The 25135-nt window shown below is 40.1% G+C and overlaps 1 protein-coding gene across 2 annotated transcripts in view; it reads right to left on the bottom strand.

Annotated features, from left to right (window-relative positions):
• Positions 1–1654: 1654 nt before the first annotated feature.
• RAMP3 (receptor activity modifying protein 3) overlaps positions 1655–25135 on the bottom strand; it is a gene marked incomplete at its 3' end in the record, with an annotated part of 149825 nt that continues 126344 nt past the window's right edge. For both annotated transcript variants that reach the window (XM_083378323.1, XM_083378322.1), the window contains one exon: positions 1655–1910. In XM_083378323.1, coding sequence (XP_083234449.1) covers positions 1655–1910 — 256 coding nt within the window. The remainder of the gene's footprint in view (positions 1911–25135) is intronic.

The raw sequence follows: 25135 nt of genomic DNA on the forward strand, positions 1-25135 counted from the left end.
ATGTGATTTTAATAAGATATATAATACATTATATATGTAATAATATCACAACTGGTAAATTTACATCCTTTACATACCTATTTTTATGCCATATTGTTTGGTTCTACCTGCATTTATAAGAAATAAATTATAGTACAGTTCTAGCTTTCTTGGTTCTTTTAGATAAGATGAATACTGTAGCTTGATTAGGTTCCCTGCCTCAATTTCTTTCTTTTTAATTCAAGACGTCCCCTAATTGACAGGAAATTTCTTAAGACAGAAATTTTTAAAAGAATATATACCCCACTGAAGACAGATTGCCAGGTGATCTGTACCCCAGGTCATTTTTTTAATAAAACAGCTCATAAATGACCAAGATAAGAATCAGGTGGTATATTAATAACATCCAATTGAAATTCCTGGTCCCCAAAATAGTGGATTTTTTAAATGAATATCAGATCATTGGTAAGTTGTTCTAGTATTATTTAAATATGCAGGGTATGAAAATAAAATATTTCTAATTGAAGATGTTAACACTTATATAATGTTTTTATGTTACAGAAAACTTCTGATTAGCAAATCTGAGGTTTTCTATAGGAATATAAATTGTTTATCCTGGGCATTTGACAGGAGGTACAACTTCTCAAAGAGTGTAAGATATTTGCTAAACTAAAGTCATTTCTTTTTATATGTGCAAGTCTGTGTGGAATGCTAAATTCAAAACATTTAACATACAAATTATATTTCAATACACAAAATCTGAAATTTATAAGTATTAATATGATTTCTATTTTTTTCCTATGAAATCTGACATCAGAAGCAAAAAAAAGGCTATGGAAGAAGGAAAGAAAATTATCTTTAAAATTACCAGTTTAAAAACACAGAAAGAGATGACTAAAACAGTTCCTTTGACACTTGAATACATTTCTGGTTGACCAATTTCCACTCATTCTCTTTGCAGATTTGCAAAAGAAAATTATATCCTTTCAAGAGATCATTCTGTAGTCCAGGATGCAAACATTCAGAGACATGTTTCTTGTTTACTAATTTGTAAAAGAACCAATGTAATCATGACAATTCTCTGATCATTCATTATTCATAGTGTTTCACTTTCTTTTGCTGCAGATGTATATGCATGTTATATATCTTTGGCAAGTATGGTCTACTTAAGTCCCAAAGTTCATACTTAAATATTCTTGATTTTCACATTTAATTCCAAAACAGCCCCTCCCATGATTGTTCAGTGTAAATGTGTATGCATTTCAAATCTGCAGTCCATATATAGTTATCATGTTTCCAAAAATAATTGAACAGCTGAGATTCACTCTTGAGTTTAAAAGCTTCCATTATATATAGCACATTCAGATATTGTTTTGAGTTTCTATTCATTACAGAGTCATGGTCATGAACTATTATTTTTATCAGAATAATGTTTGTACTGCTGGAGAAGTAATGTTTGTAATAGATATATGTAGCTACAGAAGAACGTTGCCCTTTATTGCTTGCCAAAATTGTCTTTATATTTATGAATCTGTCTGTATGTGTGTACATACGCACACACACACGCACACACACACAAACACATAAACAAATGTCTATGTAGATATACAATACACATACATATTTCTATTCCATTATCAATAAAACAAATAACAGTATGGTGATGAATGCTAAGTTATACCAAAATATCACTTCTTTTGCTACACCATACCACTAAACCAACCATGGCAACTGTCAGAAGAATTGGTATGAAAATCAGAGGAACCAGAATTTTATCCGGAGGATCTTCCCAATGCACTTTATCTGAGGTACAGTTTTTAAAGAATTGTCTATGGATTCCAGTGATGAAGCCTTCAGCTAGCGGGTTAGGCCAAAAGCACTTTGCTGTTGAAACCTTGTGTTCTGTACATAGAATAAAGTTGTTGTAATACCTGAAAAGGAAATAACATGAAAATAAGTGAAGAAATACATTCTCAAAACACTGCTGAGAATTATTTTTAGGTTTTTTTACATTCACTTAACAATGCTTCAAAATAAAAATGGATCTGAAAAGTGAAATTTATGACCTGGATTGGAAGTTGTAATGGTCAACCCTAATACACCCCCAATGTTCACAGGACTACATTTTGGATGCTTGACAATATGGCCACATTTACACCTGTTGGTAACATAGTCATGTGATCACATTTTTATGACAGCTTTGTGGAAAATTGTCAGATACCACCAGTTTTCAACAAAAATGTGCCCATAACAAATTATTGGTTCACTTAATGAACATGGCATTCACTTAATGAATGTGGTGTTCATTTTGCAATGCTGGTTTACTTAATGACTGCTATAAAAACACCAAAATAAAATAAAGTTGTCATTTTATAACCATTATGACTTAGGGCAGTATTACAGTCATAGCTCAAGGACTACCTGTATCATAAGGTTTACCTACTGTAAAATATTAAACAATGAAGGGCAATATTTGGCTTTAATTTTCCAATTTGAGGAACTATGGATTATACATTAAAGCACCTTTGGTTTGATGGACTATATTAGAATCTTAATACTAAAACTTTAGTATCTCTGAAAACAATTACATCAATTAGAATGTTAGAGAATGTAAAGTCTAATAAAAATTCAGCATTTTTTCTCATGACAAACTGACTGTATGAGGAAACCCAACTTTAAAACTTGAGACAAAGATGATGATGTGGAAAAATTGGATGAAAGCAGAGACACTGACTTTGTATCAACTAACAGCGGCATTCTGTGGCGCGGTGGCCCTCTCTCCCACATTTAAAACAGCCCGTTGATTTCTTAGCCATAGCCAGTGGTTTCGCTGGCTCGCACGTCTGTTTGGGAGGTGGGCGGCCCCATAGTTTTCCTTGGCAGTGCCTCTTCAGTAAGTCTATCTCCACCTCTTCTGCCAGGACGTACCAGTCATTGAGGTGGTGTGGGTCCCCTCAAGGCAGGCAAGCATCATACAGGTCGTAGTTTAGCCCATCTTTGAAATAGCTAAGGAGGATATCTTCTGGCCAGTTCAGCTTGTTGGCAATGGCCCAGAATTCTTGTGTATATTCAGCCACCAGCCATCTGCCCTGCCTCACCATTTTGATTCTCTCATGGGCCTTGCAATCAGCCAGGGGGTCCTCGAATTGCCTTCTCAAGGATGACATGAACCGGTTGAAATCGTTGAGTTCTGGGTTGTTGGAGTCATGCAGGTCCACCACCCAATGTGTAACCAGTCTGTCCAGGGCAGATTGCATGATACAGATGCGGGCTTTGTCGCTGGGGATGTCCGGTACATATTCTTCCATATAAATGAGAACTTGTGTTAGAAAAAACCGCAAGCATGGCGGCTCCCCCCTGAATTTTGCTTCCAGGGGCAGGGATCTTTGAATGGATTGGTGCCTTTGCTGCAGGTGATATTGCCCCCCATCCTGATCCCCATTTGCAGGTCAGTGGGGTGTGGGGGCTGCTGAGGTGGTAGCTCTTCAGCGTATGTCCCCAGTACATGTTCCGGATGCCCCTCCTGTCTCTCCAGCTGCAGCTCCAGGCACTGGTGTGGTTACAGGACTCAGGTTTCTCCTCCCTTAGAGAGCCAAGGGTTTTTTTTCATTAGGTCGATAGCTTTCTCTGGGATCCAGTCTGCATGTTGTGCATAACTCCCATCCCCTCCGTTGATGTGCAAGGATTCCTCCATCTCTTGCTTCCATTCGGGTTGCTGGCTGCCCTGTCTCAGGGTCACTTTCCTCAATGCCTTTTCCCACTCGCTTTTCCTTCCAACACCCATCGACCACAGCGGTTTGTGGTCACACGTCTCCACCACCTCTTCCCCGGAGAAATATGATGCTTCAGCTCCCGATAGTTGGTAGAACTTTGGTTGGGAGGAAGGCTCCCTTTCCATGGGGCTTCCCTCCTTCCCTGCCTCTTCGTTAGACATTGTATTTTTTGCAAAATCCCCCGGTAAGGCTCTTCCTTCCAGGTTGACTCTTAATGCAGATCCTGTCTAATGTCAAAACCCACTTCAGCCCACATCTTAAGAAAGCAGGACTCTTGGAGACAAGATTCTCCAAACAGGAACTTTTACTAATAGGAGATAGCAGGCATAATAGACAGGATCTGAGGAATCCCCCCACAGATTGATATTTTTAAAGTGCTCCCAAGCAAACCCCATCTCATGGTTCATTCGGTCAGTTGTGGATTAGCCAAGCTCCAACCAAGCCCATCGTGGGAGAGAAGGGATAACAGTCCATTCGCAGCAGGATCATTTCCACCCTCTCATATTTCATCTGGAGAAGCAGACCAGATAGTTAGAAATGAAATATAAATGGATTCTGACAGAGAACCTATACCATCTGAGTCAGATGATTGTCCAGTCTCTTTTTAAAAACTTCCAGTGATGGAGCGCCCACGATTTCTGGGGGTAAGCTGTTCCATTGGTTGATTGTCATCACAGTTAGGAAGTTTCTCCTTAATTCCAGGTTGCTTCTCTCCTTGATCAGCTTCCAACCATTGTTTCTCGTCCTTCCCTTTGGTGCTCTGGTGAACGACTTGTACCCCTCTGCCTTGTGGCAGCCCCTCAGATACTGGAACACTGCTATCATGTCTCCCCTATTTCTTCTTTTCTTTAGACATGAGTTTGATGTTCCGCAGCCGTTCTTCGTCCATTTTGGTCTCCAGGCCTGAGATCATCTTACTCTGAATTTTTTCCAGTCTCTCAAAATCTTTTTTGTGGTATGGTGACCAAAATTGGCTACAATATTCAAGGTGTGATCTTAGTAGGGCTTTATAAAGTGGTACTAATACTTCGTGTGATCTTGATTCTATGCCTCTGTTTATACAACCCAGGATTGTATTAGCTGTTTTGGTTGCTGCTGCACACTGCTGGCTCATAGTTAAGTGATTGTCCACCAGGTCTCCAAGGTCCCTCTCACAGTTATTGCCTCCAAGCCAGGTCTCGCCCAATCTGTATTTGTTCCTTTGGTTTTTCCTGCCTAAGTGTAGTACTTTGTTTTTTTCCACATTGAAACTCATTTTGTTGGATAGGGCCCATTGTTCAAGTTTGTCAACGTCTTTTTGGATCCTGAGTTTGTTTTTTGGGGTGTTGGCTACTCCTGACAGTTTGGTGTCATCTGCAAATTTGATGCGTTCCCCTTCAATTCCCTTCATCCCATTCAAGATGGAGATGAAAGGAGCAGAATGTACAGGGAGAAGAGACGGGAACTGCTATTAATTTCAACCAGTGTGGTACTCCTTTATCAGGGCCCACGCTATCTGGCAGAGCCAGGTCTCCACCCTGTTATGGAAGGTCAGGTAGGAGGAGCCAATTTCATCTCAGGGGGCAAGAAGTTGTAAAGGGCCAAGGTCAAGGCAGACCTTGGACCCCATGAGCCAAAGTTCCTTGACTGATGGGATCCTCTGATGGCACAGGTAGGACAGGCCTGTTCCATAAGGGTGAGAAGGTTCCTCAAGTAGCCTGGACTCATGCCATGCAGGACTTTATAGGTAACAACCAACATTATCTTTTTGCACCTTTCTCTCTTTTTTGTTATTAATTAAAAAGCAATAAAAGTTAATTAACATGGAAAAATAATAGAATAGGTTCCCAACCATGGACCATAACCATGACACATATAGCATTTCTTGCCAGCATTTACAGGTAATCCTCGAGTTACGAATGTAGTAGAGAATTCATTAATTGGATCATGTTGAATGAAAGTGATCCTTCTCTGCTTTTGTTAACAATGCTTTTGTTAATCGAATGAACATGTTGTTAAGTGCACGTGAAGTATCTCAGGGTGGGGAAGACCATGTGGGGCCTAGTACTGGAAAAAGCTAACTGCTTCTGACCACCAAAGGCCTCCTCCCACCCACTGAGATACCTCATGCTCACTTACAATCCCTTGGGATCCCCATAGTTGCTTCCCCCCACATCTTGCCTCGCTGGGGCTCCACAAGCCCTGGGCCTGCTTTGCTAGCCTCCCTGATTTAACTTGCTCCTTCCCACCCATTTCTGATTCCTTAGTTTTCGAAGATCTCCAGAACTCCAGAATATGCTGACCCAAGTGGCAGAAAAGCAAACGTCTTTTACTCAGATGTGAGGTTTTAAGGAAAACAGCTTTACCAGCATTTGAATAAAAGATGTCTGTTTTTCTGCCATGAGGCCAGTGTCCCTACAAGCCTCATTTGGTCCTGGCCTGGGCAGCACTGCAGCAGCCTCCTGCTTGCTGCTGGCTGGCTGGTTTGAATGAACAGCTTCAGTGATTGGGGTGTGAAGGCAATAGCAGTAGCCAATCAACACGGAGCATGCAATTCAGTCCAATGAGACAAAGGAAACAAGCTCTGAGTTGATTGGCTGCTCAAGTTCCTCAAGTTATGACAGTTCACTTAAAATTATGACCTCCCCCCTTTCAAAATATTTACAACCTAGTCTCGAAATTAATGTATATTGCAGCACCACAGCAGTTATTTGCCCTTACGATTGACCGCAGAGATGCTGCATCATGCTCCCTGACATTTTTCTACCATCCATCCTGCCCTGACGGGTCTCTACAGGAACTGGGCAGCATGGCAGACAATAAATGTAAAGTTGTTTCCTTCAAGCTCCATATTCATTGGCTGCCACTGCTGCCTTCACACTCCAATAAGCTGCTTATTCTAACCAGCCACTCAGCAGCAAGCAAGAGGCTGCTGTGGTGCTGTCCAGGCCAAGACCAAATGGTAAGTCTTTTATTCAGATGCTGGCAAAGTGGTTTTCCTTAGATTTGAAGTTCTTACAGCTTCATCAACATTTGAGTAAAAGACCTCTGCTTTTCTGCCATGTGGGTCAGTCTGTTCTGGAACTCTGGGATCTTCGAAAAGTAAGTAAATGATGGGAAATTGGGTGAGGAGGAGCAAGTGGAATCCAGGGGAAGCATGGGGCATATTGCAGTGTCTCTGTGGTCAGTCGTAAGGGCAAACGACTGCTGTGGTGCCGCAACATATGTAACTTTGGGACTGGGTCAAAAGTAGTTTTTTGAGGGGGGTTTGTAATTTTGAATAGTTGCTACGTGAACTGTCATAATTCAAAAAATACCTGTAATAAATGTCCATTTTCAAAGAAACAAAATCTAGTTTTACCTTAGGCACATTCACATGCTTCTATGCAAGATGGATGTCTAACTCAAAAGTCAGTAGACATTGCATTCATTCCACCAACGAGGAGGTACATATACTATACTATAGCTATACAGTTAGTCCTCATTTAGTGGTTACAATTGGGATCAACAATTCATTCACTAAGTGAAAACCACAGATCAGCACTTGGGACACTGTGTGAAAAAACATTTGATAGCAACTGCACTTACGATTTTACTTCATCTTTCCTTTGCTTTACACTGTCAGAAGGATATGACCCCAAACAAATAGGTGAGCCCAAATGGTGGGAAAACTCAACTCATGAGGAAGCTGGATAAAAAAACAAATCTTTTTTTAAAAACTTTTTATTAATTTTCCAATATTACAATTATATCTTTGAAAAGCAACATGGTGTCTGGGTTACAATAGTTCCATTTCATACAAATGTATGTTATTACAAATCTCCAACTATTACAGCCAGTATTTCCTCTCTTTTTTCCTGTAATACATATTGTCTCTTGTCTAAATCAACATATTTCTTATTTTATCCATCAGCTATTTAGTAATTTATCAATAATTTTATATATTTTATTTATTTTGACATTCCATCTTTAGACCAGCAATAACCTTATAAATTTTCCTGGCTTTAATTTTGCATTAATATTTAAGTTAAATGTTTAATATTTATCATTTCCAAATTTCTGAATGACCCCACTTCCCTTTGTCACAATTCTCCCCAACACCTAGTGTTCCAGATATACATCTTATCTATCTCATTTCCATATCAACAGATTAGTAGTACACTATATTCTTATTTTCATTATAATTTCCAAAATTTCTCCCATTTCAGCATTTAGTACATCCTCTCTTGTTCTTTATGTCCTCTCTCTCATATTTAGCCTTATAATTTTATTCTTATCACTACATCCAAAAGTATTGATTACGTTACATCACTCTTAACATATATATGTCTTAATCACCTTCATTTAACCTTTATAAACAACTCAATATTTCAATTTAACTATTGATATTCATACATCTAGGTTTTAGTTAGCCAACATTTTTCTTTATCTTCACATTATAACAATATTTCATATTCAAAGTACGGGTCCTATCTACTTAGATATATTCTATTTTAGGCCTCTTAGATATGTCTACACTCCATTCTTCTTCAGTCTTATTCTGGCTTTTTTTCCTTTGCCATGTCATTTTCTGTGTCATTGCTTCAGGATCATCAAAGAATTCTTGTATTATTGTATCATATTGAGGTGACCATCCAATGTCCATTTTTGGAGGGTTGAGGCATCTGGCAGAACTACCAAATCTCATTATTTTTTCCTCTTGACGTAGTTGTCCTAGACTGTTTATCTTTTCTTCCATCTGTTTCTCATTTTGATCTTCGAATTCCTTCTGGTTTATGTAGCAGGTTTTTCCCTTTTGTAATATTTTTTTCCAAGTTTTTTCTTATCTGTACTTGTTGGGCAGTTAAATCTTCTGTCAAAATATTTGATTGTTCTTTTTTTTCTGTTGTATTCTGTACAGATAGTTTATTAGTTGCAGTCAAAGTTTGGGTTTGCTTATCTAAGACGCTTTCTAGTTTCCCCCCCAAAAGCTTTTATTTCATCACCGGCTGTAAGAAGGAATTGGTAAGTTTGGCAAGTTAGTTTCATCGCAGCAGAAATTTGTTTTTGCATTTCTTCAATAGTAAAAGTCTGTTCCTGGTCTTCCATAGTAATGAGTTAAGTTGAAAACTTTTATAGTTCTTTTTCCCCCTCAGTGAATTAGAAACAGCTAAGACTCTCACAGCAGATGTACAAGGTTACTCTTGTTTTCTAAAGTGTCAGCCAGGTCTCTTTTCTTTAAAATTAAAAAGGTAAAGGTAAAGGTAAAGGTTCCCCCGCACATGTGTGCTAGTCGTTTCCGACTCTAGGGGCCGGTGCTCATCTCCGTTTCAAAGCCGAAGAGCCAGCGCTTGTCCGAGGACGTCTCCGTGGTCATGTGGCCGGCATGACTGGACGCCAAAGGCGCACGGAACGCTGTTACCTTCCCACCGTAGTGGTCCCTATTTTTCTACTTGCATTTTTACGTGCTTTCAAACTGCTAGGTTGGCAGAAGCTGGGACGAGTAACAGGCGCTCACTCTGTTACGCGGCACTCGGGATTCGACCCGCCAAACTGCCGACCTTCTGATCGACAAGCTCAGTGTCCTAACCCACTGAGCCACCGCGTCCCTAAATCTTTAAAATTAACAGATTGCAATTTCAGGTTTAGCCACAAGATGTCCCCCCTGTTTAGGAAATTCCTTTCAATTATTTCTTCTGTTTTAGGAGGGAAAAGCGAAATTTTCAAATAAAAATAGAAAGTAAAAAGTAGATAATCAAAAGCTTTTAATCCACAAGTTTTAGTTGGGATCCAATTATTTTTTCAACATTTTTTTAAAAATTTCCCCTGTATATTCAATCACTGCTGTTTCTGGAGGAAGGGCTAAAATTCCCCTTCCCTCTCCACAGGGAGGAAAAGTACTTTAGCAGCTTACTTAGGTGGAAAAAAAGTTGGAATTTAAGAGAGGTAGAGCCTTGGTGGAGCAGTGGGCTAATGCCTCCTTAAGTAACACCAGCTGCCTGCAATTATTGCAGGTTCGCATCCCACCAGGCTCAAGGTTGACTCATCCTTCCATCCTTCCGAGGTAGGTAAAATGAGGACCCAGATTGTTGGGGGCAATAAGCTGACTTTGTAATAATGCCGCTTGGGGGGGCGAAAGCCCTAATAAGCAGGCATATACATAGAATGAAGGCTATTGCTAAGCATATTTGATTTGTGCTTAGATTGTAAGCCGCCCTGAGTCTTCGAAGAAGAGCGGGATATAAATGGGATTAAAATAAAAAAATAAAAAATAAAAAATAAAAATTACCCAGTCTCTTCCATGGTGCTTTAATGTTGCCTGATGGTTAAGTGTCACTTCGGCTGTCTGCAGCCTAGTGATCGGCCATGTTGTCTGCCAGTTGAAGGGAATGCAGGCACTAATGAAAGAGTTGCCACTCTCCTGCGTTTCTGCGAAAGCCCCACCTGCTGCTCGCCTCTCCAGGGCAACCCCCCCAGCGATGCAAAACTGGCCATGGAAGACGAGAGCCGTCCTCCAAGCATCCATAGCAACCGCGTCGGCAAACCGGAAGTCAAAAAAACAAATAAACCTTATTCTCCAGTCCCCCACCCCATGCAATGCTCACTCCAGTGTTGAGGTAATTAGCAATTTATATTTATATTTACATTCATTGGCAAGGAAAGGATAACAAGGGACTAAAAAAGTACAGAATACACATAGAAAGGAATGCGCAAGTGCCAGCTCTTTCAACAGGAAGCTAGTTAGGAAGCAAACAAAAGTCTTCAATATAAAACTGATTAGGGTCTTGTCAATTTCAGGCAATAGCTGTAAACAACCTGAGAATTCCAATCAAGGTAGCACAGCTGAGCTTAATTTGTAGTTGAAACTTTTTAGGGATTTGCTGTGCTGCTCAGAAAAGTAGCACATAAACAGAGAGCTTGTTTAGGGAATCTCTTCGCTTCCAGAGAGGAGGAAAGGAAAAAGTAGACACCTGTTTTGACAATGACCATCGGCTGCTCCCGCAACCAGCGCCCCCCAAGCACCTGCCAGAGCTCCCATCAAGTGCTTCAGGTATGGCCAGAAGGGTCAACGGGCTGCCAAATGCCTGGCTCCTACCCCTCAACCAGGAACACGCCTGCCACTACCATCAAGCCAAAAAGGCCCCCACAGAGGGGACGAGGGAAATCAAATTGGGCATGTCAAGATCAAACCCTTCTCCTTCCCTTCTCCCTCAAGCCATCCCACCCTTCGCTATTGCCGCCAAATGTATAGTGCAAAGATTGAGGTCCAGACAGACTTAAATATCATAATAAACTCAGGCTGTACAAGGTGTCTGATCAGTCTCCCAACTGTGCTGAAATTGGGAATCCAGGCCAAACTATTGCCCATAGACATGAAATTCAAGCAGGCCGATGGGTCTTTGATGGGAGGCTCCCCTGCAACTCACTTAACCCAACCAGTGTGCTTGGAGATGGGACAGCCTAGGGATATCATCCATTTTGTGGTGATTCAAAAAATGACTGAGACTATAATTCTGGGATTAGCATGGCTTGATAAGTGGCAACCTACCATTTAATGGGAGAATGAAGTGAGGACATTGAGACTAGCAACAGGGCCCCTTCCATCCCCCAAGGTTAGTCAAATAATGAGGATTAGAAGCACAAAGGAGAGGGAAGTGCTAACTGAGCCATTGAAAGCCACCACAGATTGAGTGACAGGGGTCCACCTCATCCCCACGGAATACTAGTACTTAGCAGAGGTTTTCAGTGAGGAGGAATGCAACGTACTCCCCCTTACCAAACTACCAACTATGCAATTGAAATACTGTCAGGGGCTAAACTCCCAAAACCCGAAATGTATTCCATGGCCCCCAGTGAGATAAATGAACTAAGGGAGTACATAGACAAAAATCTAACTAGGGGTTTTATCGAGCCAGCCAAATCATGGGTAGCTGCCCCAGTGCTGTTCAAGAAAGATGGATCTTTGAGATTATGTGTGGATTTTAAAAGATTAAATGCTGTTAGCATGAAAAATATGTATTTCCTCCCCCTGATGAAGGGCATGTTAGCCCACCTTGCACATGGGAAAATCTTCACTAAACTGGACCTAAGGGAGGCTTATTACCGAGTGAGAATTAGGGAAGGGGATAAGTGGAAGACAGCTTTCAATTGCCCTCTGGGAAGTTTCCAATTCAGTGATGCCTTTTGACCTTCAGGGGGCCCCCACCATATTTATCCAGCTACTCAACCTGATACTGCATGATCATCTCTCCAAGGGGGTCTACCTTGATGACATCCTCATTTACACAGAAAACATGGAGGAACATGCAAAGTTAGTTCGTGAGGTGCTCAAGAGACTATTGATACTGAACCTCTATGCTAAGCTGTCTAAATGCATATTCCATCAATCCTGCCTGGATTATTTAGAGTACCAAATCTCCAATGAAGGGGTGGAGATGGACCTCACAAAACCTAGGACAGTATTGTTGTGGCAGTCTCTGCAAACCCACAAGCAATTGCAGGTTGGGGGGAAGTCTCACCCCAGTAAAGCTTCGAATGCCAGGCGGCATGTGAACAACTCAAAAGACTGTTTGCAGAAGAGCCAATCCACAAACACCCTGACCTTGAGAAACAATTCCATCATCCAAACTGATGCTAGCGATGCCACTGACAACTCTACAATGACCCTGGCTGCAGGTTGCCACATAGAATGGAGGGAGGGGGCTTGCCCAGATGCTTCACTAGTCAAAATAATCTTCTGTCTTGTGGGAACCAAGTTTATCTACTACTCCCATGATCAGGGACTAGGCGTTGTATAAGAAAGCCCGTCAAATGAATGTATTGGAGAATGCAGTGATGACATAGTTTTGTGGGTGGGACATTCTACTTTGTAACTGGGAAATTTTTAGTGGGAATTTCAGACTTGGTTTCACTGTTGATTGTGCTGATGCTTTATAATTAATAAACATGTTCTTTGAGGAATTTTCAAGCCTCAGAGTTCTGGTTTATTTGTTTCTGTCTGTTGGGACCATGACAGTCACTGTAGGTGCACTATTTGTACAGAGAAATAACAAAGGAGACTTACAACCATGCACCTCACATCAAACAAAATCACGGATACAGAAAGGCAGTGAACTGTGTGGAAGAAGGAGGCTTTTGCAATGAGATGGGCATGACTCATCTGGTGGCATTTCCTAGATGGGAATGACAACAACGAAGTTGGGAGGGACCTTGGAGGTCATCTAGTCCAACCCCCTGCTAAGGCAGGAAACCCTATACCATTTCAGACAAATGGCTGTCCAGTCTCTTCTTAAAAACTTCCAGTGTTGGAGCATTCACCACTTTTGGAGGCAGGTTGTTCCACTGGTTAGTTGTTCTAACTGTCAGGAAGTTTCTCCTTAGTTCTAGGTTGCTTCTCTCCTTGACTAGTTTCCATCCATTGCTTCTTGTCCTGCTTTCAGTTGCTTTGGAGAATAGCTTGGCTCCCTTTTCTTTGTGGCAGCCCCTGAGATATTGGAACACTGCTATCATGTCACCCCTCACCCTTCTCTTCATTAAACTAGACATACCCAATTCTAGCAACCGTTCCCTATATGTTTTAGCCTCCAGTCCCCCAATCATCTTTGTTGCTCTTCTCTGTACTCTTTCTAGAGTCTCGACATCTTTTTTACATCGTGGTGACCAAAACTGGATGCAGTATTCCAGGTGTCGCCTTACCAAGGAATTGTAAAGTGGTATTTACACTTCACATGATCTTGATTCTATCCCTCTTGTTAATGCAGCCTAGCACTGTGTTGGCTTTTTGGGCAGTTGCAGCACACTGATGGCTCATATATAAGTGATTGTCCACTAGGACTCTGAGATCCCTCTCACAGTTACTACTATTGAGCAAGTACCACCTATACTATACCTATGCATTTGGTTTTTCTTGCCTAATTGTAGAACCTGTAGAATTGATTTGTGCTTAGATTGTAAGCCGCCCTGAGTCTTCGGAGAAGGGCGGGATATAAATGGGATTAAAAAAATAAATAAATAAACCTTACTTTTTTCACCATTGAATTTCATTTTGTTAGATAGTGCCCAATGTTCAAGTCTGTCAAGATCCTTCTGTATCTTATCCTATCTTCTGGAATGTTGGCTATTCCTGCCAGCTTGCTGTCACTTGCAAATTTGATGAATTCCCAATCTATTCCCTCATCAAAATCATTGCTGAAGATGTTGAAGAGCACTGGGCCCAGAACAGAGCCCTGGGGCACCCACTACACACTCCTCTCCATGTGGATGTAGTGCCGTTGAGGTCTACTCGTTGAGTATGGTTTGCCAGCTAGCTACAGATCCATCTGGTGGTCATGCTGTCTAACCCACATTTTTCTATCTTATCAAGTAGTAAGTTGTAATCTACTTTATCAAATGCCTTACTGAAGTCCAAGTAAATTATATTCACAGCAATCCTTTGGTCCACTAATTTTGTCACCTGGTCAAAGAATGCAATAAGATTTGTCTGGCATGATCTGTTTTTGACAAACCCATGTTGTTTTTTGGTAATGACTTTGTTTACCTCTAGGTGTTCACTGATTCATTGTTTATCTTTTCCAGAATCTTACCAGGTATTGAGGTCAGGCTGATAGGTCTATAGTTTCATGGATCCATTTTTCCCCCCTTTTTTAAAGATGGGAACTACATCAGCTCTCTTCCAGTCCTCTGGTAGTTCCCCAGTGCTTCAGGATCTTTGAAAAATATAGTTCGATGGTTCTGAGATCACATCTGGCAGTTCCTTCAGAACGTTGGGGTGTAATCCACCTGGTCCTGGTGAACTGAACTTATCTAGGTTACACAGATGCTCACTTACCATTTTCTTACCTTGTGTTTCTAATCTGTTTCTTACGATACTGTTTTTGATAGGTTGGACTGTTTTTTCCATTTGTATAAAGATGAATGCAAAACATGAGTTAAATAGTTCTGCTTTCTCCCTGTTGCTTGTCACTTTCTTGCCATTTTCTCCCACTAATGGACCAATCATTTCCTTAACTTTTTTCTTGCTTTTTTGTTATTTTTGACTTTTGTCGTGAGCCTTAGTTCATTTTGAGCCTTAGCTTTCCTCACTTCATCTTTGCAGGCTCAGGCTATTTGCTGACACACCTTTTGAGGTATTGACCGATCACAAAACATGGAGGTGCTCAACACCCTGCAAAAACTATTTCCTAAACAACTCTGATGGATACAATACTTCAACAGTTTTGCCTTAAAATACATTCCAAGGGGAAAGAATTTCCTGGCTCACACATTGTCCAGAATGCCTCAATATAAGAGCCACCATGAGGAAGTAATTAATGCAATTATTCCCCTACTGCAGAAAGATGCTCAAGTAACCACCAGAGGTCAGACTCAGAGGCGATCAGTCAAGCCCAACAGCCACTTAACCCAGAAACTCAAGGATGAATTAAAGACTGATCTGTAGTTCAATGACCACAAAAAACTGTTAACATGTCGAGATGAGCTGGCATGGGAGGGATCTAAGCTATACCTTCCCAATACCCTTAGGATTCAAGCCCTCCAGCAGAGCCATTATACAAAGCAAGCTGGCCACTTTGGGGTTCTGAAAACTTTACAGCTTTTCATCCGATCGGCTGAACATATGAACACAATGGTGGAACAATACTTATGCTATATCAACTATCAGCAAACTAACTGGACAGACAACCTGCCTTTTGCTGAAGTGGTATACAATAATACCATGCATAGCAGCACCAGACTTACCCCGTTTAAAGTAGCAACTGGCAGAGTTTGTTCCTATGCCTGAATGTCTTCAGGATCCCCCTCCTTGCCAAGTTTGAATCAGTGGGTGACACCCCTGCAGAATGCTTGGGTGAATGTTAGATGGGTGTTAACCTAAGCTGCAAAGTGCTACAAAGAGCAAGCCAACAAGAGGCGGTCTCCTCAGAAACTGTTTTATGTGGGAGAGAGTTTATCTCTCTACTAAGTACTTAAGGTTAAAATTACCCAGTAAGAAATCAGGACCTAAGTTTTTCTTTCCTTTCCCTATAGTCAAGATCATCAATCTTGTCACCATAGAATTACAACTCCCATGACTTTTGAGGAAGGTTCACACTGTTTTCCACTGCAGTTTATTAAACTCTGTCACAGAGTCCACATTGAGACCAATTCCCAAAAAAGCACCTGCTCCTGTTCTAGTAGAGGGTGAAACTCATTATGAAATAAAGTGCATTCTCAATTCTAGACTATATAAAAGGGAAATTACAATTTCTAGTGCAGTGGAAAAATTATCCCTTATCAGAAGCCACATGGGTGAAGAGGGGAGATGTGAAGGCAGAAAGATTAATATAGAGATTTTATGATAAACACCCCCCCTAGGGAGGAATCTTAACCTGTGTCTCTGTTTCTCTGACAGGAACTGCTTTCTCCTTAGGGGGGTTTAACTGTCAAATCTACAAGAATCCTGGCTGCAACCATCTTTGTCGTTCTAAGTTGCCACAGGAGAGGGAGGGGGGATGGAGTATTTTTGCTAGTCTAAACATGAATAGATCCCATGGGAACCAAGGTCATTCCCACACTGTAGTGGAGAAGGAGGGACATCCTGCAAGAAAGCCCATTAAATATTTCTATTGGAGAATGTGATTTATGGCTAACTAGAAGGGTGAGACCTATTACATTGAGTTACTCTGAACCTTTGGGGTGGGGGATTTTAGATTTGGTTTGATCATACCGACATTATGTATCCAATAAACATGCTCTTTGAGGAAATCTCCTGCCTCGGAGTTCTGATTTATTTGGTTCTATCAGTAGGAAACTTGACAGGCTGACTATAATAGTAAATATATGACAGAGATAGAAATGCTGCAAATGCAAGCACTGATTTCAGTTACTTTTTATCACCATCATACTACAAATAGCCACTTTCCAAGGTAGTCACTAAATGAAAACTACCTGTATTATTATTTTTTAAACTGAAACAGCAGCTATACGCTCTGTTGAGATAGGAGCAAGTTATGATGTGTGATTCATTATATATGCATCTGACATCATGGCATATGTGTGATTATATCCTCAAGCATATGAATAATCAGTCTTTTTTCACTGACACAAAATGTGAATTTACCATATTTTTCTATGTGAGAAAAGTACATGGAAGGAGAGCAGAGAAGGATTGAATATGGCTTCCAAAGAAAGTGGTACGCTACCCTTCCTACACACCTATCAAATGCATACACACACACACACCAATCTGAATGCTTTTGATATAGAGTAGAAATAAAGTAGAAAAGTTGTTTATGTGGATCCCATATCTAATGTAGATTGGCTCAAATTAGTCCTGGAGATTTTAATATGATTTTCATTCAGATTTTACCTATTGTGTTTATATACTTGTTGAAGCTTGTGGGACTTGCAGTACTGAAATTAGTTGAGTTGACTGAGATTAAGGGGCAAATCAATATAGTTATTCTAAAGTAGGACACATAAGATTGCCCTTTAATTTCAACTAACTTCAGCACTGCATGGGATTGCTTAAAATAATAAATTATATAGTAACTTAAACTTGCTTATATGCTTCTTGCATGAAAAGTCAACATAAATGGTCACAGTGAGTTATAATAATATGAATAATTACTGGTGAAACTCAAAAAATTAGAATATCATGCAAAAGTTCATTTATTTCTGTAATGCAACTTAAAAAGGGAAACTAATATATGAGATAGAGTCATTACATGCAAAGAAAGATAGTTCAAGCCGTGATTTGTCATAATTGTGATGATTATGGCATACAGCTCATGAAAACCCCATGAGACGCGCTGGAGGTGCTCCAGGACCAGTGTGGGAGCTGCCGCACTTGCCATCTTTGGCCGCAGGAGCAGCACTGCCTGCCTGCCGGGCAGAAGCAACAGGAAGGCGTCGGCGGCTAATGTTGCGGCAGCCTAGTGCCCTTGCTTAGAGACCCTGGAGGTGCTCCAGGCCTGGCGTGGGAGCTGCTGTGCTCACTGTCTTTGGCGGCTGTGGCAGCAGGAGCAGCACCACCTACCTGCCGGGCCTCAAACAGCTCCAGCAACAGCAGCCGCCGCCTTCCTGTTGCTTCCGCCCAGCAGGCAGGCGGTGCTGCTTCTGCTGCCACAGCCGCCAAAGATGGTGAGCGTGGCGGCTCCCACACTGGGCCTAGAGCACCTCCAGCGTCTCTTGGTGAGTGCATTAGGCCACCCCAACAGCAGCCACTGCTGCCGGAGCGATTGCCCGGCCCTTGGGGCCCGCTGCTGCCATGGGGGCCTGCACAGGAATTTGTTTCTGCCGGGGAGGCGGAGGCTAGCAGAGATGCGGTGGACCTCCAGCATCTCTCTCACCCAGGCAGCCTCCTCCACCCCCAGCAGTGGCATCCGAGGGTTCTCCAGTTTCATCGGAACCAAGCAGCAAGTGTAAAAGTTAGCAGTAACAGCACTACCAGGAGAGGTTTCAATCAACCCCTTCATTGCCAAGCATCCCCATGGAAGTCAATGGAGATGCTGCGGCTGGCCTTTCGAGTCAGTGAGTGAATGAGAGCGAGAGAGAAGCATTTTTGAGCAAAGTGTGAGTGAATAGAGGGAGAGGGAAGCTTTTTTGAGCAAAGTGTGAGTGAATGAGAGACCGAGAGAGAAGTTTTTGCAAGCAAAGGCGAGTGAATGAGAGTGGAGGGGGCAGGGTAGGTGGATGTCTCGCCTTAGGCTGCACTCTTCAGTCAAGCTCCCATTCTGTGCATGCACATGCACGCATGCACGTACCTTTTTTGCGGCTCCCAGTTTTTCCTTTTGTAAGAGAACCGGTTCTGAATGGCTCTTTCACTGTTTCAGGTTGCCGACCCCTTGTATAGAACTTAGCTGGAAGGGACCTTGGAGGTCTTCTAATCCAGCTCCCCACTCAAGGAGGAGAACTTATACCTTTTCAGACAAGTGACTGTCCAGTCTTTTCTTTTTTTTATTAAAAAGTTTTATAAAAATTACAATATAAACCCCAAAACCAACCCACCCTAAACCCCCCCTCCCTCCCCCACTTCCCAGAGCTGAGTACAGGGTTAGAAATATAATAATCATAATCTAACTAACATTAACCAACTATATATATAAAACCAAGTCCATAATGCGCTTTAACTCCCCTTTAACATAAATATAAACAAATTAAAAGTAAACATAATAAAAACATAAATAAATTAATACCCTAATTATTAAACAATACAATATCCAAGTTGTTAAACAATACTAATACTAAAAATAATAATATCATATAAAAACTAATAAAAATTCCACTATAATAAACTATTAATAATAATAATACTTTAAAATTTACTCATAGGCTAAATGGAACTTTTTAGTCCCATATTTATTCTGAATATAATCTATCCATCTTCTCCAGACCGAAATGTATCTTTCTTGTGAATGATCCTTCAAATAAGCAGAAATCTTAACCATTTCTGCTAAATTTGACACTTTAAGCGTCCATTCTTCTATAGTAGGCAAGCAATCCTTCTTCCAATATTGCCCTACCAATAACCTTGCAGCTGTTATCAAATTCAACATCAAGTTAATTTCTTTAGTATCACAATCTGTAATAACACCCAATAAAAATAATTGTGGAGTAAACTTTATCTTTCTCTTGAAAATCTTTTGAATGTTCCACCAAATCTTAATCTAAAAAGCTTTTATATTTCTACAAGTCCACCAGATATGAAAATAAGTAGCATCCAAACTGCCACATCTCCAACATTTGGGCTGTAAATTAGGATACATAGAAGACAACTTTTTAGGATCCAGATGTCATCTACAAAACAACTGTCCAGTCTTTTCTTAAAAACCTCCAGTGATGGAGCACCCACGATTTCTGAAGGCAAGTCGTTCCACTGGTTAATTGTCCTCACTCTTAGGAACTTTCTCCTTATTCCAGGTTGCTTCTTTCTTTGATCAGTTTCCAACTATTGTTTCTTGTCCTGCTCTCTGGTGCTTTGGAGAATAATCTGGCCCCCTCTTCTATAGGTGATACCTGGCTCAATACTAGTAACTGTAATAGGGATCTTGGAGTCTTAGTGGACAATCACTGAAATATGAGCCAGCAGTGTGCTGCAGTTGCCAAAACAGCCAACAAAGTCCAAGGCCGCATTAACAGAGGAATAGAACCAAGATCACATGAGGTGTTAGTACCATTTTATAATGCCTTTGTAAGACCATACTTGGAACATTGCATCCAGTTTTGATCATTACAATGTAAAAACGCTGCTGAAAAAGTGCAGAGAAGAGTACTGAAGATAATTAGGGGGCTGCGGGCTAAAATGTATAAAGAATTGTTGCAGGAGTTCGGTATGACTTGTTAATGAAAAGAAAGACTAGGTATTTCAATATATAAGGGCCTGCCAAAAGAAATGTGTGTAAACATATTCTCCAAAGCAGGGCTTTTTAACTAGTGGTATGGGAACCACCTGTGGTACATTGGCACCCAGCAGGTGGTATGCGGCCATCTTAGAAAAGTGGTAGCGGGGGAGGGGAATGAGCTGAACCAGTGGCAGCACCGCACAAGCCTTGAGCGAGAGACAGCTGGAGCTGCAGGGCTGTCAGGGCTCAGCGGAAGTGCTAGGATCAGTGCCACTTTCCAGCTGATTGGCACTTCTTCGGGGCTGTCAGGGCTCAGTGAAAGCAGCAGGATCAGTGCCAAGCTGGAGCTGGAGCTTGGCGCTGATCCTGGCATTTCTGCTGAGTCCAGAAGCAGCACAGATCATTTGGAAAGCAGCACTGATCCTGGCGCAGAAAAGTGCCAATCAGCTGGAATGTTGCAGCATCTCCAGGGCCTTATGATTTGCATTCAGATGCTTGGCAACTGATTCATATTTATGATGGTCAGTGTCCCAGCGTCATATGAAGTGACCAAAACCTGATGCAACCACCCAGCAGATGGGGGGGGGATAAAAACCAAACTCCCCTCACCCCACCCCCGCTGCCAATCTTCAACAGAAATGCTCACAACAATGAAAACCTTAGACAGGAGGAAGAGCGCGCCAGGCAGGCAGGCAAGTGTCTTGCTCGGCTGTGGCTTGGGGGGCACTTTTTCAGTGCCATTGTAACTTCGAACAGTCGTTAAGCGAACTGTTATAAGTCAAGGACTACCTGTACTTTATCACTTTTTTATTTTTGGCCATCATGTTTTTGACACCTTGCTAGGCTACTGGTGGTACTCGAATGTTGCCATATCCTAAAAGTGGTACAATGGCTAAAAAGGTTGAAAAGCCCTGCTCCAAAGCATGTGAAGTCAGGATAAGAAGCAATGGATGGAAACTAATCAAGGAGAGGACCAACCTAGAACTAAGGAGAACTTTTTTGACAATTAGAATAATTAATCAGTGGGACAACTTGCCTCCAGAAGTTGTGGGTGCTCCAGCACTGGCGGTTTTTAAGAAAAGATGGGACAACCATTTGTCTGAAGTGGTACAGAGTTTCCTGCCTGAGCAGTGGGTTGGCGTAGACAACCTCCAAAGTCCCTTCCTACTCTGTTATTATGTTATTCAATTTAACTATTAAAAGCCAAATAATTTTATGCTTATAATATTTACATCCTAAATTAAAATTAACATTTATAATTTTTTTCTTTCAATTTTTTATTTTCAATATTTCAAGCTGTCTGAATAGAATGTTGATAAAACTTTAATTATATATAGATCACATACATATCACTTTACTGAAATAAAAAAGAAAGCTCATTGCTATTAAAGTCTCTTTAAAGTTATTTCTCTACTAACAGCAGCTTTCCTGCTTCTTTTTCTGCTCCCACAAGGGAATGATTATTTCTTTTTCTATTTGTGAGCCTATAGGCTTGACTTAAAAATCTTTCTCCTCCTCATTACTTTTTAATTTTTTATATTATTTTATTTTTATTAAATTTGCTTTGCTTATCTATCCCTCTCTTTCTCTCCCTTCCCCCGCTGTTTGTTTGTTTGTGTGTGTGTGTGTGTGTGTGTGTGTGTATAAAAGGTACCCTAAACTATCTAAATATCTTTCTGCTCCAGCAACAGAACCATGCCTTCTTTTTCTGTTTGTGAGCATATAGGCTTGATTTGAAAATCCATTCATTCTCTTATTTTGTGAGATTAAGCATACATATATACTCTTGAAGAAAGTCTTATATTTTTTTCACCTCAAAGAAAATCAGCTCCTTCACAAAGTATGGTAGTTTGTCCAAAGGTTGGTAGATCATTAGTTGTTTATTCCCTAAGAGTAGTTTACAAACTTGCCCTTGGGCTTTCATATTGTTTTGCTATCTAATTAATTTTATATTATTCCCCTATACTAGTTGTGGCTTAATTAATATGGTATATCAGAACAGGACAATGTTGTAGTTAAAAGTTGATTGATAAAACAGTGTGATCTTAATAGTTTTGCAATGTTTTCACAGATATGCCTTTAATCTCTACCTATCCACCACAAAGTTTACCTAAAACTCAACAGATGTACTTAATACTTTGTGGGGTTTCTTGGACAAAATGTTTACACTCCTTGTATCCTTGCAGATGTAAGTCAGGAAGGATATACTAAGACAATAAAATATTAACATTGGATTGTTCAAAAATCTTAAAACCTGATTTATGGTAATTTTGTTGACAGAATTACCATCATCTTTTCTTATAAATATCTGTACTGTTAACATCTGTGTTTGTATAGAGCAATGACTAAAGCTGATGTATTTCTAACAAAGAAGTCTAATAATAATTATTTTGCAAATCAATTTTTCAAAAACAGATTTTCAGTGATACTCCTCTATATGAATTTGAGATAATGTAGGAACACTTATATCTGTATTTCCAACTTTAAATAAAAAATGAAAATGTACGACTTTTTCCCCTTTCTGCAAAAATGGTTTTCTCCTTGTGGGAAAAAAAACTCAATATGAAATCTATTTCTTAACCAGTCTCAATTTATGTTTAACAGGAAACTGGGCATGAGACTAATCATGTCATGGTGTAGTGATTAAGGTATCAGGTCAGAAACCTAGCCGACAACTTTGTCATCCAAAAGGTGGAAGAGGGAATTAGACATAAAGCTATACTGGACCTAATTCTTATTAATAGAGAAGAAGGAATAGAGGGAGTTGAAGTTACCGGAAACTTGGGGCAAAATGACCACATCATACTGGAATTCAATATAATGCAAACACAAACAACAGTAAACAATCCAACCAGTGTCTTAAACTTCAAATGAGCCGATTTTAACAAACTCAGAGACAAAGAAAGATTTCATGGATGAAAATCCTAAAGGGAGAAATAACCCAAGAAGCATGGGAAACCCTGAAAAATGCAATCATAAAAGCCCAAACCAGCACAATACCACTGACAAAGAAAAACAAGAAATTCAAGAAGAAACCAGCACGGCTGCACAAAAATGTCTCTGACAAACTGAAAGACAAAAAGGACAAATACAAAAAATGGAAAGAGGGGCACATAAGTTGTAAGTTGAGGACTACTTAAGAATACTCAAGAATGAAGTTAGGATGCTCAGTTGTGACCTTGGTTAGGCTTTTTCTAGTAAACAACAACTTTTATTGATTAGCCCTTGGACCATATCAAAGTACAAAGTTCCAGCAACAAACCGTCACCAAAACTAGATAAAAGCAATCCGAAATGGAATTTGATAAAATACAATTTAAAATGGAATTAAAATACAATTTAAGTTAAAATAGTAATAAAATGCAAATTTAAGATATAGATAAAATATGGAAACATTATATTTCGGAGTCGCCCTTACAATCTACCCCAATCAGTCCCACATATGCAGATCTTAACTGGATCATTTTGTTCAAATACTGTGCTACGTTGGATGTTATTTTCAAGTTCTGGCCGGACATAAGGTAAGTTATTTTGATATGGGGATCCCAATGGGTCATTCGTTTGGTATATAGACCAAGATACCTGTCTCTCACCCTCTTATACAAACAACAGTCAAATAGGATGTGAGCCAGGTCCTCTACCTCTGCCGCTCCGCAAATGCAGAGACGCTCATTGTACGGTATAGCATGAAATCTCCCATATCTGACCCTTTTTCTAGTATAATCTCTGCTACAGGAAAACAAATGTAAGAAATCAGTAATGTCTTTTCTAATTTTTGGAGACAGGTTAAATATAGATATACTGTAATCATTTTCAGACTTTAAAAATGTGAGAAATTAGTTGGCCACATTACCTGGGATTCAAAAACAATTTCTTTGCTATCCACTAGGGGTCAGCCAGATTTGCTGCTCAGGTGTGGCTATGGAGACACTTATTTTCCGATCTGATTTTAATATCAAGGCAGAAGTCTTAAAAATAGTAGTGGTTGCTTTAAGCGTCACATTAACACATTAAGCATTTTTTTACAGGCATGGAAGTCTGAAAAAACAGTCTGCTTTAGAAAAGGGCTGCACTTTTGCAAGTGCTTTTTGAAGCAGACCTTCCAAATAAATTTCTAAGCATGCATAGCACGATCATTGTATTTGCTTTTGGAGAGACCTAGGCTACCAACAGATTTCATAAAGAAGAAAAGAAAACATGTTGTACTGAAATTAGCATTAACTCTCTCTTTTTTTAAGTATTAGCACGTTCCTCAGCGACAAACCTCTCTCTAACAGAATACCTTGTCCTTCCAATTTTGCAAACATTACTGTTGTTTAATCTTAAAATGTAAACACTTTAGAAACCAATTTAAAAAGATTCACTTCCTTGAAACTGGATTATATTAGCTTTTATAGCAGAATTAAGTTGTTTTGTATAAAAGAGCAATTTAGAATCTGGACATTTTTAGAAGCAGAAAACAACTATACTTGAAAACATGTTTTCAGAAGGGTTTTATTTTTCCTCTGGGATTTCTTCTTAAAAATCCAATCTATACTGTTTATCACTGAGATTTCTGGCTGCAGAATAGAGATAGAGTTGTTTTATGTGGAAGTTATACATAATCATGTGATACAAAAATTGTTTTAGAAAATTATGGTGAGCTACAACATTAATCTGTATTAATAACAGCATGATATTTTTATTCCATTGTCTTCATGCCTGAGTCCTATTAAGTGCTGTGAAATAAGGAAAAACAAAAATAAAATGAGATAACCAAGTCCCCCTTAGGAGACAAGACTGTTAATTGCAACTTGAAAATATGTTCAGTTAGCTGTCATCTCTCAGATTTTATACAGATTAAATGCTTTAAATTAATAGGCTTTCCTTAGCCTTAGGTACACACAATGTACATGGCTAGTCTCATGGAAGCCATTTTGATGCATTTAGCCCTGCTCCCCACAGTCCCAATCACTTCCGGGCTTTTTATTATGATCCCAAATCATATGTGTACTATACTTTATTTTCAAAATATGATAATTTATGAGGGAAATCTACTTTTAGGATTTCACTTAGCCACAGGGTACCTTTGGGTTGATTGTTATCATTATAAGATGAGTGCATGTGT

This window comes from Vipera ursinii (genome assembly GCF_947247035.1).
Source record: "Vipera ursinii genome assembly, chromosome: Z".
Classification (NCBI taxonomy): domain Eukaryota; kingdom Metazoa; phylum Chordata; class Lepidosauria; order Squamata; family Viperidae; genus Vipera; species Vipera ursinii.